The sequence below is a fragment of the Salvelinus namaycush genome, chromosome 9 (genome assembly GCF_016432855.1).
Source record: "Salvelinus namaycush isolate Seneca chromosome 9, SaNama_1.0, whole genome shotgun sequence".
Classification (NCBI taxonomy): Eukaryota; Metazoa; Chordata; class Actinopteri; order Salmoniformes; family Salmonidae; genus Salvelinus; species Salvelinus namaycush.
In genome coordinates this window covers 27,972,933-27,986,490 of record NC_052315.1, presented here as the reverse complement: position 1 = coordinate 27,986,490, position 13,558 = coordinate 27,972,933, and the positions used below count along the sequence as shown (strand labels likewise).

At 41.1% G+C, this 13,558-nt stretch overlaps 1 protein-coding gene across 1 annotated transcript; it reads right to left on the bottom strand.

Moving 5' to 3' along the window:
- Positions 1 to 1,225: 1,225 nt before the first annotated feature.
- LOC120053220 (synemin-like) lies at positions 1,226 to 9,631 on the bottom strand. The gene is made up of 4 exons (XM_039000370.1): positions 8,840 to 9,631; positions 6,568 to 6,692; positions 4,450 to 4,529; positions 1,226 to 3,318 (listed from the first exon to the last, which is right to left on the bottom strand). The coding sequence occupies exons 1-4, from the start codon at positions 9,629 to 9,631 to the stop codon at positions 1,226 to 1,228; spliced, it is 3,090 nt and encodes a 1,029-aa protein (XP_038856298.1).
- Positions 9,632 to 13,558: the final 3,927 nt, after the last annotated feature.

Genomic DNA, 13,558 nt, shown 5'->3' with positions numbered 1-13,558 from the left:
AATGGTGGTCACACCAGATACTGACTGGTTTTCTGATCCACGCCCCTACCTTTTTTTAAGGTATATGTGACCAACAGATGCATATCTGTATTCCCAGTCATGTGAAATCCATAGATTTATTTAAATTGACTCATTTCCTTATATGAACTGTAACTCAGTAAAATCTTTGAAATTGTTGCATGTTGGGTTTATATTTTTGTTCAGTGTAAATGTACAGGTCTTATCTCAGACATTAACCATATAAGCTTATCTCCAGATTCTCTCTAGTTGTCTGTCTCTCCTTTCCTCAAGTTCACTCCACCTTGTTTACAGTCTGTCTGTCCTGCTACCAGTGCCTCTACAAGCAGAGAAAAACACCTCTCTTTGGAATTCAAGATGGTTGGATTTCTTCTTGCTCCCTCTAAAGCCATTTACAGGTTAAAAGATCATGGTGAGGGAACCGGAAGGATAAACTATAAAACACTTTTGAGGGTACAATATTGTAAGTTTTGAAACTTAATAGTAATGTCAAACATGTAGAAAACGTTTAGTGGTTTTTCTAAGTGGTGATCAGAATCACTCGATTACACCCCATCTGATTTAGAATTGCATTCGATTTTTTGATTTTTTTCCTTCCAATTCAAATTATTAATAGTGCGTAGATTTCATTTGACAAGACATGATACACATACTTTTGTGCCCTATCATAAACACATTCAAATATAGCCATCCTTAGCATTGTATTGGAGGATTTCCCTTATTAACCACAAGAACTCCCTCAGTAACAAACCACTAGCTTTAAATGTGGTTAAAAATAACATGGCATTACAGGAAACAACAGGTATAATGTTTTTTTTCTAGATACATACTCTACATGTTGAACATGTTTTAAGACTGCAACATTAACCATAACAATAGAGGATATATTAGCATTGTTCCATATTTGTTTATAGTATCTCAGGCAAAAATACATCCCTATTCTGTGGTACAGGTTAGTACAAAAATATAGCAGGAAATGAATATAACATATTCTTAAAAAGAAGCAGAGAGACATTTGAAAATGGGTAACAAATGCTATTAAAACTTTTTTATATATATATGCAGTGGCTATAATTTGTACTCTTATCACAATTGTAGGCATAGCAATTCATGAATCACATCGAATAACATCACCTTACAGTTCGTTGCAACTGACTGGTGTGTGACTTAATATGGGGAGTATTATAATAAAAATATCTAATTTGAATCAGAACTCATCTTCATTAGATTCAAGATAGACTGTGGCAACTCTTTTCTTATGAGTGACCTTCAGTGGGGGATCCTGTCCTTGGCCGTTATTCACATCCATCTGGAAGGTGAATGGCTTCTCAGTGACATCAGTTGAGGACTCGCCTCCCTGTCCCTCACTGCTAGTCACCCAGCACATCTCCTTTGTGTCCAAGGTGTATCCTCCCTCTGCTCCAAGGTTGGAGGAGCGTAGAGCCGCCATGATCTGCTCCTCAGATACATCATCCCCCTGCTCCCCCAGCTGCCCAGAGTCCTCTAGAGTTGTTGAGCTCTTGAGCTCTGCCACAATAGTCATGGTTCCGTTGTCAGAGGACTGGTGTACTTTTTTTATGTCCACAGATATGATCTGAGGACTATCACTGCCGCCTCTTGTGAGGAGAGCCAACTCTTCTTTCAGGCTCCCTGACACTGTTCCTTGGAGCTGCTCTAGGGCTCCCCTCAGTTGCTCTTTGGGGTGTAAAGTTTCCTCTCTCAGGTATCCAAGCATTGACTCCTGCACTGTGGGGGAGACACGAATGGTCTCCTCTTCAATGATGCACTCTGAGTAACTCTTTTGGGCCAAGGAGTGGTCATCTTTCATGTACTGGCTGTCCGATGCAGGTCTGTAACTATCGCTTTCCTCGACAAAAATTCTGTTCTTTGAGACTTCCCCCTCCTGGTAGTACCTTTCATCTGAAAAGTCGTCCACCATTCGTCCACCACTGGAGGGTCGTTCACCATGTCCATATGATGCTATACCACCACCCTCCTCAGGCTCTGACAGATTTCCATCAGGTGTGGAGACTAAATACTCTTGAGACTCTTGGTTGTGGCTGTAGTATGGAGATTCACTATCTCTGAAGTCTTCCTGGACCTTCACAGATCCACCATTACTACCATAGTTTGCTGCTGTCATGGAGGTTTTCATTACTTCAGCACCACTCTCATGGTATTTGGTGCCGTGAGGGTCATTCTCTAGTTCTTCAATCTGAAAGAACATTGAAGAGGGCTGGGAGAACTTGGGTGTGTACTTCTCCTCAAACTCGTACTCCTCGTCACTGTAACCCTCCACTGGTTCCTCGATGATCTCCACATTGACAGTCTTGTTTCCCATGTCCTCTCCTCCATGCAGCCCAAGGCTGAGCAGATTCTGAATCATGTGTCCTGTTGAAGTGCCCTTGATATCCTCCAGTGACACGTGTTTCACTCCCTTGCTGAGAAGTTCCTCCAGTGCAGAGTCCTCTGACATATCCAGCTCCTCCTGCACCTTGGACTCCAGGATAATCTGTGTCTTTGTTGACCCGTCCTCCTTCTCCGTTTTCTCCACATGGTAAGTGATCTTGGAGTCTGGAGATGAGCTGCAGACCTTTCGATCCAAACCAGCAGGTTTCATGACCTTCTCAATGAGTTCCTCCATAGACACAGAGTCTAGGACCATCTTATCACTTGTCGTGGTTGCTGTAATGCTGCCATCTTTGGCATGCATCTTGATATTCTGAAGACCAAATGCATCTCCTCTCACCTCTCTTTCATCTTGCCTCTCTGCTTTCTTTTTGCTGTCCTCCTCTGTGTTTCTGCTAAGACTCATCATTGGTGGTGACACTATTCTTACTGATTTGGGGTCAGCAGTGGTTGAGGCAATGGGACTGGACGTGTTTGCTGTGCCTCGAGAATGGTCAAGAGAATCCTTAGCTGAGTGTTGTGACACCTCTTTGATTCTCACACTCCTCTCCTCCACTACTTTCTTCTGAGCATCTATATTTTTCTTGTCCGTACTCTGGGCCACAGGTTTAACGGTAGTGGAGGAAGAGCTTGAGGATGCAGACTGGGATTTAGTGAATAAGACCATGTCCCTTCTGGCGGTAGGACTCTGATTCCTGTTGTAGCTGCTGCCTTTGACTGAGATAGGAATGACCCTGGAAGGACTGGTGCGACCATATTGAAATGGAACAGGTGATCTTCTCAAGCTTGAAGTTGGCTCCATGTATTTCACATCCAGATGTTTCCTTACATCCTGTCTAGTTGATGTGAAAACTCTTGGTTTGTACTGTTGTGGAGGCATCATCTTAATATCTGAGTTGGAGAGTGAAGCACCAAATGAATGTTGTTATAAATTGGGAAATGTCTATCACTGCATATACACTGAGTGTATAAAACATTATGGACACCTTGCTAATATGATGTTGCACCCCCCCTTTTGCCCTCAGAACTGCCTCAATTCATCAGGGCATCGACTCTACAAGGTGCCGAAAGTGTTCAACAGGAATGCTGGCCAATGTTGACGCCAATGCTTTCCACAGTTGTGTCAAATTGGCTGGATGTCCTTTGGGTGGTGGACCATTCTTGATACACACAGGAAAAACCCGTGAAAAGTGTGAAAAACCCAGCAGCGTTGCAGTTCTTGAAACAAACCGGTGCGCCTAGTTTCTACTATCATACCCCTTTCAAAGGCACTTAAATATTTGTCTTGCCCATTCACCCTCTGAATGGCACACATACACAATCCATATCTAAATTGCCTCAAGGCTTTGAAATCTTTCTTTAACCTGTCTCCTCTCCTTCATCTATACTGATTGAAGTGGATTTAACAAGTGACATCAATAAGGGATCATAGCTTTTCCCTGGATTCAGCTGGTCAGTCTATGTCATGGAAAGAGAAGGTGTCCATAATATTGTGTACACTCAGTGTATATACAGGTAACTGACAAAATCATGGAAATATGAGGAATACAAAGTATATTGAAAGCAAATGCTTCCACACAGATGTGGTTCCTCAGTTAATTAAGCAATTAACATCCTATCATGCTCAGGGTCATGTTTAAAAACTGCAGGGCAGGCCATTATTTTGGCTACCATAGCTATGCCCCTATAGGATGGCAATTCCCCCCATCCACAGGGCACGAGTGGTCACTGAATGGTTTGATGAGCATGAAAACTATATAAACCATATGCCATGGCCGTCTCAGTCACCAGATCTCAACCCAATTGAACACTGTTCTGGGTCGTGTTGACCAAAGTCCTATTAAGACACTTTATGTTGATGTTTCTTTTACTTAGGAAAGTACCCGTATATACAGTAAGTTTGTAGAATTGAGTAAAACAAATAAATGCTACCAAAAGGATGTAAGCCATAGAAAAAATGTCTAAAGTAAATTTACTCTCAAATGTATATAGTAACACAAACGTCCCGGCCTAAAGTATGACTTATTTGAAAGTTATGTACAATACCTATGACTCTTCCTCTTGACTGCAGATGTTGCTGATGCTCTCCTTCAATAAGTGCCCTATAGAGAAACAAAAACAAAATGGCATTAAAACCAAGTGTACATACATGGCAATGGAATTATTTGATTTTGTATTCTTAAGGCAATATTGCTTCTTCAAAATTAAGCAACGGTTTGTTTTCACACAAATACAATCACCTCACAGGAGGATGCTGGTCTTTCTGCCCTGCCATCTCAAACCTTAAATAAAACACAGAGGTAGGCTACCAAACGATGAACACAACCCATGGATCTGGCCATATACAGAAAAGAACAGAGGTCAACAAGAACACTTTACCACAACAGAACAAAAGACATCTAACAACAAACATACTGTACCAGTAAAGTTGAACAGCTCACCTACCTCGGCAAAGTAATGGCTCCACAAAATAAGAGTTGGAAAACAAAAGCTACCTTATGAGACTTTGCTATAACCCCTGTGAAAGTCCCCGGTGTGTCTCCCGAAAGGCTGACCTAAAAATAACAGCTACAATGTGCTGCTGTCTGCTCTCTACTATGGATTCTAATGTGTACACAGGCACGCACACTAAGAGACAGACCAGCTTTCCCGCTAACTCTTCAAGGAAGACATTTTTTCCAAATATTTTAAACAAAATGCAGATGTACCAGCCTAAGTAGGCTTACAAGAGAGCTCCATAAAGAGCCTAGGGAGACCAGGGAATATTATGTAAATAATATCCTTTATATAGGCCACAGACCAGATGACACAAAGAGAGACCCCGGAAGAGACCAAAAAGAGACTAGTGTTTGTATTAGATTTCTGAATTAAGCAATAATACATGAGAAGCCATGTGTTTTACCATTACATTTTTATCATGGCTGTGATGTAGTCATAGCCACGAGGCGAAGCATGGTAAAGACATGGATATCAAACATGGTAAAGGGCTAAGGCACTGCATCTCAGTGCTTGAGGCGTCACTACAGACACCCTGGTTCGATTCCAGGCTGTATCACATCTGGCCGTGATTGGGAGTCCCATAGTGAGGAACACAATTGGCCCAGCGTCGTCCGAGTTTGGCCGGTATAGGCAGTCATTGTAAATAAGAAGTTGTTCTTAACTGACTTAACTAGTTAAATAAAGGTTAAATTTAAAATAAATAAAATAAAGCAGGATAACAAGTGTGAAGCAAGTGAGTATTGACATGGCTATTTAATATTAAATGCCATTGCTTGATATAACCATGTGCATGGATTGCACTAGTGTTGTGGGACTAAACTTGCCTCTGTTATGATAATATTGAAGTGTTCTTGAAGTGATCCAATGTGAATTGTAGTGACATGGTATTAGTCTGCCATTGTCATATCAGGGCTCAACAAGACAAATCACTTTAATACTTTTTTTCTAACAGAGATATAAATAGTAAATATTTCCTGTTCACCTAAGACCAAACTGTTTAGGTCTTGGCTGTTTACAAATGAGCAAAATATCCCTACAGATATCACACTGTGGATAACATTAGGAGTTAATATTAGAGAAGGCTCTCTGGAGGAATGCTAAATGCCCCTGCCAAATGGGAGGGCAGCAGAGCAGTTGCTTTGCAGCTACAGTGAAGGGTGAAATCACTATAAATACATTTCAAGTCCAACAACACTGCAGCATTGAAGGGTCAGTGTTGGGCCTAACATGACAGAATCAAATCAAATTTCTGGTTCGACAGGCAAAACCGATGTATTACTATACTGTAAAGGCTGCTTTGTAATTCTATGGTACTTTTAAGCTGCAATAATAAACTGACTGTATTTACAAAAGCACTACACCACAATTCTCTCAGCATTTCCTCAGAATCAGCATTTTCAGCCACCTCCACTGATTTCCAAAGATACTATAGTAAAAAGGAGCACTACACAAGCTCTAACCCATGAGGCAGAATAATGTAACATGACATTTTTAACTGTGCTTGGATCATGTGGAAAGTAAGGTTGTCAGTACTATGTCTTGGTAACTACAGTTGGTTGCATAACAGCAATCTCTGCTAAAAGTCTCTATAGTGGCCTCTATAGAACTCAGAAAGGACTAGCAGTACAGAAGAAGACCTACCTGTAGTAAGCCACCTCCATGCCCAGATCCATCTTGACCTGCAGTAGCTGCTGGTGGTCTCTGACCTTTTCTGCCATGGTGTTGGCCAACATTTTCCGCTCCCGCTCCAACTGATCAATAATCACCTGCAAAGAGACAATGGAATGTAATTGTGAGCATGTGCATTGTCTTCTATCCTGTCATACATTTTTCTCAAATACTGTTATGAGACTATAATTATAGGGTCGGTCTATATGGATTACATATCAATATATTTATTACATTGCTCATTACATATTGCAATATCAGATGTAGGGAATTCAGATGAGAGGTGGTACCCTGAATACGAATATAAACCCATCTTTCAGGCCACAATTTACTGTCCAGATGTGTCCCTCTAATGTACCCATATGATCATTCATTGTACTACGTGTCAGTTTCAATAAGGTATTTTGGTTCACCATCTAACCCTCTTCGTTTCTCCCTCAGTAGGTAACCGATCCAATGGTATTGAGTGTGTACAGGTGAATGTGGCACTGCTGTTTGTGTTGTGCACCTGTTCTAAAGGCCCTTGAGACACCTTTCCTAGTCACCTCTCATTTAAAGGATAAGCAGGATGGACTGGCTGAATCATGGGTGATCCCTCAAACGCATCAGACTAAACAGCTAGGTAAACAACTGTCCCTTTAAGTCTAGTCTGATGTTCACATATGGCAGGGCTCCCCAACTGGCAGCACGCAGGCGAAATTTGGCCCGTGGGTGGTTTTATTTGGTTTTCTGAGCTAAAAATAAGTGGGTTAGGGTTAAGTGATTTTAATTTTGGGATTCTTTTCTCAAGTATTTACATGCATAATAAAGAGACGTCATCTTATACAAATGTAAGCAAGGTTTAAAATTATTATGTTTTAGTCAAATATTATATCTGTTTGGGCTTCTTGCGGTCAATTTGCAGTCTACAAATTATTCGTAATTATGTTCCGGCCCCCTGACCACTCAACAAAAAAAACGGTCCCCGGCTGAATCTAGTTGATGATCCCTGACATATGCATCCCACTGAATGAGTGGCAGGTTCAATTTCAAACCCATTTCCAGGAATTTGAAGATTATTTTGAACAATTAGACATCACTTAAGAGTTTATGACAACATTATGCATGATGTACCTTGAAATTATTTTGGAAATGTGCATGGGAGTAAAATGCTTGATCTGCTTGGTAGGGCTCCATCGTTAGTAGGACACTGAGGATTAGTCTCTGTGACAGCTAATTGGTTTAAGTGGCTGGTACAGCTAACAGCCGTAATATGTTTGGCCATTCAAGCCTTTTAGTCTGGCCTGAAACACTGAACTGGTGCAGAATGCATTTTTCTCTGTAGTTATGAGGGAAGTTATGGACCTTCCACCACCCTGGGGTTGCCATTTTAATGGCACAGGCCTATAAATCAAAGCTGCTGAGATTATTTTCAAGATTTATTGGCTTCAAAACCATCGACCAAGTGTTGATATCATCTATAAGAGGCTGATCCCAGTGGATAGATGGTAGGCAGTGGGTGTGATACAACCAAATGTCACTCCTCACTGTGGTCCCAACAAGCCTGTCAGGGAACAGGTGCTGGTTGATAGTTTATATGGAGTAGTTGTGCTCATTTAGAATCGCAAAGTAGTACAAGGCCCCTCCAAGTAGGAAAGTGATACTTCACAAGGAGGTGTGGCTCATGTATCAATTTCTCAGTTCCTGCAGTAACCTTTGCTCCATTTTTAATTCCTGTGGGCCAATGTGATTGAAGTACATGCACAAATATATGCACATGTTGTGTCGTTTAAACATAACTTTGAAGCATACTGTGAACATTATCATTGAAGAAATATCTGATCAATAAATTCAGTCATATAATGAAATTTCATAGCAGTATAATTTATTATAAGGAGGTAAAGGATCCATCTCACTCATCATATGAATTATGCATCATAGTATAAAATATGATCATGAGAAATAACTAAAAAAACGAACTAAAAAAACGATGTTTGAGACTGCAGCAATTGAATTTACTATGGAGTAACAATACTGCTCTTTCTCCTAAAATAGTGGGTGTGGCACCTAGAGGAGGAGGCAGTCATCTCTAATGGAAAGTGCGCAGCACCAATCATGTTGTAGAAATGCATGCATTTCATGATCCATGAACAGAACCAAAAATAACACAATTTTGTTTGTCATTGTTATGACTTTTGTATATATACTGTCAAAAGACAGACACTGAATGGTGTCTAAACATGGGATGCAAACCCTATTAGCTGACCTGATACTGGGTGATGTCCCCGTGGAAGTTCTCCTGCATGTATATGAGCTGTTCCTCCAGGTGTATTTGAATCTGACCTTGCTTTTCAGCCTCTTTACGTAATTTGTCAAACTCTGAGGCATACTGCATCTTTTCCCTTTGGAGATCATCCAGCCTCGTCTGGTCCGCTTTGATCGATTCCTCCATATCTTCGACCTTCCTTCGATACATCTCTAAGGAGTCCGTCCATCCTTCGGACTGGCTGAGGGCATAATGTTGCATCTCTTCCATCGAGACCGCTGGAGGACCATGGTACGTTTGGGTAACAATAGGTCGTGAATGCATCTGGCTCCGGAGCTTGGTCATTTCTTGTCTGTGTGCATCCTCAATGAATTTGTACTCGTTCTCAAGCTGGAACAGACGTTCTTCAAGTTCCCCATTGGTCTGTTGAGCTTTATGAAGCTGCTTCTCGCAACCTTTCATCTCTCCACCTATGTCTTTGCATACCACCTGCTCCTCACAACACATCAACTGTAACATCTGAAACTCTTGCCAAAGCTTCTCTCGTTCAGTCTCGGCTCGGGACTTTTCAAAAGATAGTTGCCCTGCCATTCTCCTCAGGTCCCGCATTTCGGCCATACATTGGTTGTCCCATTCCACTGTCTTCTCTTGTCTTTTCTTGTTTATTTCAGTTATGAGGATTGCATTGTCATGCTCCAACTGCATTGTTCTTGACAGGTACTGGCCCAGTCTGTTGTTGAGCTCCTGTAATTGATGTTTTTCCGATTCAACGCTTCTCCTGAATTGTAACATCTTGTCATTTACAAATGTTACTCCTTCGCTTCTTTATATTTCAGTACGGAGAAAATGTTCTTCTGGTCTTATTTGCGAGTGCGTCTGGGAGCAGAGCTCTGATGCAACTCAGCATGAGGGCTTGACTTGTTAAGTGCAGAAGGTGGGCGGAGGCTTAATCATGGCTTCCAGCGTCCCGTTATCCTGGCAGATGTTAGTGGGTTGAAATTCTTCTTTGCTTTTCCTATGGTGGGTTATAGCTCTACCAAGTGGAGAGAAATTTACAATGCAACCGTACACCCGTTCCAACAGAGACAGTTGACTACACCCTACAAATAAAATCAAATCAAAATGTAACAATTTTTTGAAAAGAAACTATTCTTGATTACACTTCACAGATAAAATTGTATTCATTGGTAGGGATTCTAATTTCTGCACGTACAGAATATGTCTGACTCATCTGCCTGCTTAAAATGGAGAGTATCAGTCGCGCGTAATGGACGCAGATGAAGTCTCCGTGGTATTAACTGGGCTGTGTTACTTTTAAAGCTGTATTTCGAAGTTGTATTAGGCTGTTGTATGTTTTATTGACAGCTAAGCAAATGTAAGCTTCTGCTATGTAGGCTATTGTTTGGCTACTGGAATGGAAAGCGCTGGTGTTCCCCTTTGTACAGTTCCTTTCAGAGAGTACTTGGTAAATCCTAGTTGGCAGGCAGCTCAGGTAATGTAACATGTTGGATATTTCAATTGAATGTGTACATTTAATTCAATACATTTAATTATTGTGCAAACTACATATACCATGTCCTGCATTTGCAATAGGGTTTGGAGAAGGTTGGACTGGGAGAGAACATGAATATCTATATTAAAGAGGTACCAGTGAGCTACATCAAATCACAGCAGGTGATAGTTGGCATGTGGGAAACGGTTAACCCAAAGGTAAATATGCATACCATGATGGGGGGTGAGTTATATGAGTTATATTAACAGTCAAATAACTAAAATATGTTTTGCTTCTTTACCTGTGTCTATACTGCTTTTCAGCCCCATTACTGTACAGTACTCACATGTAAAGGTTGACTTACTGACTTTCCTCTGTGATTCCCAGTTTGCCATACACCTTGGAATAGCCCCGGGCTCTAGAGGCATCTCTCTGGAGCAGACAGGCAAGAACCATGGTTACAGAGATAGAGATGTGTGCCTTTTGTCCTGTTAATTATTGCTGCATTGAGGGAGGACTAGATAGACTAGACTCAATCATAGACATGAGGTCCCTCTCCAAGGACCTCAAACAAATGGGTCTGGATGTCATCTACTCAAGGGACGCAGGAAGGTAGGGTTCCATATATCCCAGATATACTGTACATTAATAGTAAAGACAATGATTTGTAAGGCATTCCCTCTTATCCAGGTACCTGTGTGATTTTGTGTATTTCTGCTCTCTGCACCATGGCCATGGGAGGGCAGCCTTCATCCATGTGCCAGCCTCAGGCAGCCTGGCCACTCCTGAAAGACTGGTACCACTGCTGCAGACTGTCATTCAGGCCATGCTCAACCAGCTGGAGGCCCTACAAACAACCAAAGACCACATGACAACTGTCTCCAAGACTCCCGAAGCCCAACCATGGCTATCTCAGGCATAGTGCACACAGGAGATGATCCATGACCGGTTAGATCATCCCACTCGTATTGTTACTATTCATACTGTATCAATGTGTTGTAAACAGTAAGTCATTCTGCTAAATATACAAGTATGGAATATAGTCAGGTATGTTGTGATGTGGATAACTGTCAGCGATTGGGTGCAGAGATGTAGCGGAGTCAGGCGCAGGACACAGGTTTGAGCAAAACAACTGAGTTTACTCATAAAAAGGCAAGCAATATTCCAATAAGGAAAATACAGACAGAATAACAAAATACACGAACCACTAAGACACCAACAATCACGGACAGAACAGAAAGGTATGCCAGAGGGTTAAATAAGGAACATGATATGGGAATTGAAACCAGGTGTGTGTAATACAGACAAAACAAAACGAAAATGAAACATGGATCGGTGGTGACTAGAAAGCCGGTGACGTCGACCGCCGAACACCACCCGAACAAGGAGAGGGGCCGACTTCGGCGGAAGTCGTGACAATAACGTATAACTCATAAGCAATCAGTCATGACAGCAAGTCATCTTTCTCATTCACTTTTTTTATTCAAATTTTAAGAAAAAATTACAAGAAATTCTCATAGATACACATTAAGAGAATGGCATGTCAAAAAGACACCATCTCAACTACCGTATACGTGTGAAAAACCAGGAGGCCTCAGATACAGAACTTGCAAAAAGACAGAGTCTAGCCAAGCTGTTTAACCAAATCTATTTGCCAATCATTGAAATGACACAGAGATTCAGATTTTGTGAAAGTATAGGTAAATAAAAACGAAGTAAAATCTTCTCAGTAGATCAAGGCCCCTTTTTGAAGTTGTCGGAATGCAAAGCAGAACAACAGTGCCTGAAAAATTATACTGATAAACCTCAAGCTCATTATTGCGATTTGATTGCATGGATGCATCTTCTATAAACCTGAGGTTTGCATATAGAACATTCTGAAGAAAATACAATTACAATTATATTAATAATAATTGAAATGCAACCTTCTCAGTCAATCTTATCTCCATGTTTGCAAATTGGCAATGCAAAAAGAAACCATTTCTCTACTGTAAACAACTCTTCTTAAAACTCTAGTCATGCTATTTACTCTCTGCCATGACTACCCGTAATCTACTGGACATGCCTGTACTATTTATGTCCATGTATCTACTTGAGTTGTGGTTATAATAGGTATGTAACCTTCTGGTAACTAAGGAACACAGCCAGCATTCCAAGAAAACAAATAATCACTTCGCAACAGGCCAACCCTTTAACCCATTTTGATAACTGAAAAAAAGAAGAAATAAATGTCACATGTCTCTATCTTTTATCATTACAGACACCAACACTAGAAACAATACATCTAAATGTGAAACACTCCCATCCATTATACTGTACTCAACAACAGAAGCACAGGGCCCTTGTTAAAAACGGTGATCTGAATTATTTCTTAAAAATCTGGAAGGGTATATATATATATATAGCCATTTGTTTCTGCCAATGTGCCATTCATCCAAACAAGTCTCTTTTGCTGCACCCCCCCCCCCCCACCCCATGGTTTTACAGCCTAAAAAAAGTATAACTTCAGAATATTGAACACGTAAGCCTTCCAGGTTTTGTTGAGCTGTGAACCAAAAACCTTTCTCCATCCCGCTCCATAAATCAGAATCATGTTTATATGCCCACAACTCCACTTGTCTTTTGCTCTACAAAATCAGAGCTTCACCTTTCTATGAACCTTAATGACAAAGACCTTTTGATGAGAATGTGAGGTCTAAATCCAAACACTTCCATTGATATTGGCCCAGTCTTAGAGGATTTACACCCACCGATTGAGACACCCTTTTTTGAAGCAGCGCCATTATCAGCAGCAGTAGAATAGAGAAAGCAGGGGGTGCAGTCTAAAGACTAATCACAATGAGGAGGATAATGAAGATTACAATGAAGGGACATTAACATCAACTACCTCAACATCTGAGTCTATTCAGAGTTTAAGTCTATTCCAAGCCAATTGGAACGGTTTAAAAAATCTTAACAGGGGACAAAAAAAATACTACAATATTTGAATGTGGGAGCTTTGTAGGTGCTATTTAGAAAAGTGAGTCATTAGGAGCAGGTGGATAGGATGGAGAGATTAGATGATGAAGGAGTACAGAGGAACCAACAGTGTCCTGTCTGTCAGATGCATGAGGAGGTGGAGCAGCAGCAGACGGCTGGAGATGTTCTTTCTACAGTTGGTCTGAGAGACATCCCTCCCAGGACAGAGTATGTGGTGTCTTAACCTGTGTTTGCCTTCATGTACCACA

Bases quoted from the DNA above. Each gene is read 5' to 3' on its own strand.
- LOC120053220 (XM_039000370.1), bottom strand. From the start codon at position 9,631: ATGTTACAATTCAGGAGAAGCGTTGAATCGGAAAAACATCAATTACAG. The intron at 6,693-8,839 runs GTCAGCTAATAG...GTCTCTTTGCAG, and splicing joins GGGACATCACCCAGTATCAG to GTGATTATTGATCAGTTGGA. The intron at 4,530-6,567 runs GTAGGTCTTCTT...GTTTCTCTATAG, and splicing joins ATGGAGGTGGCTTACTACAG to GGCACTTATTGAAGGAGAGC.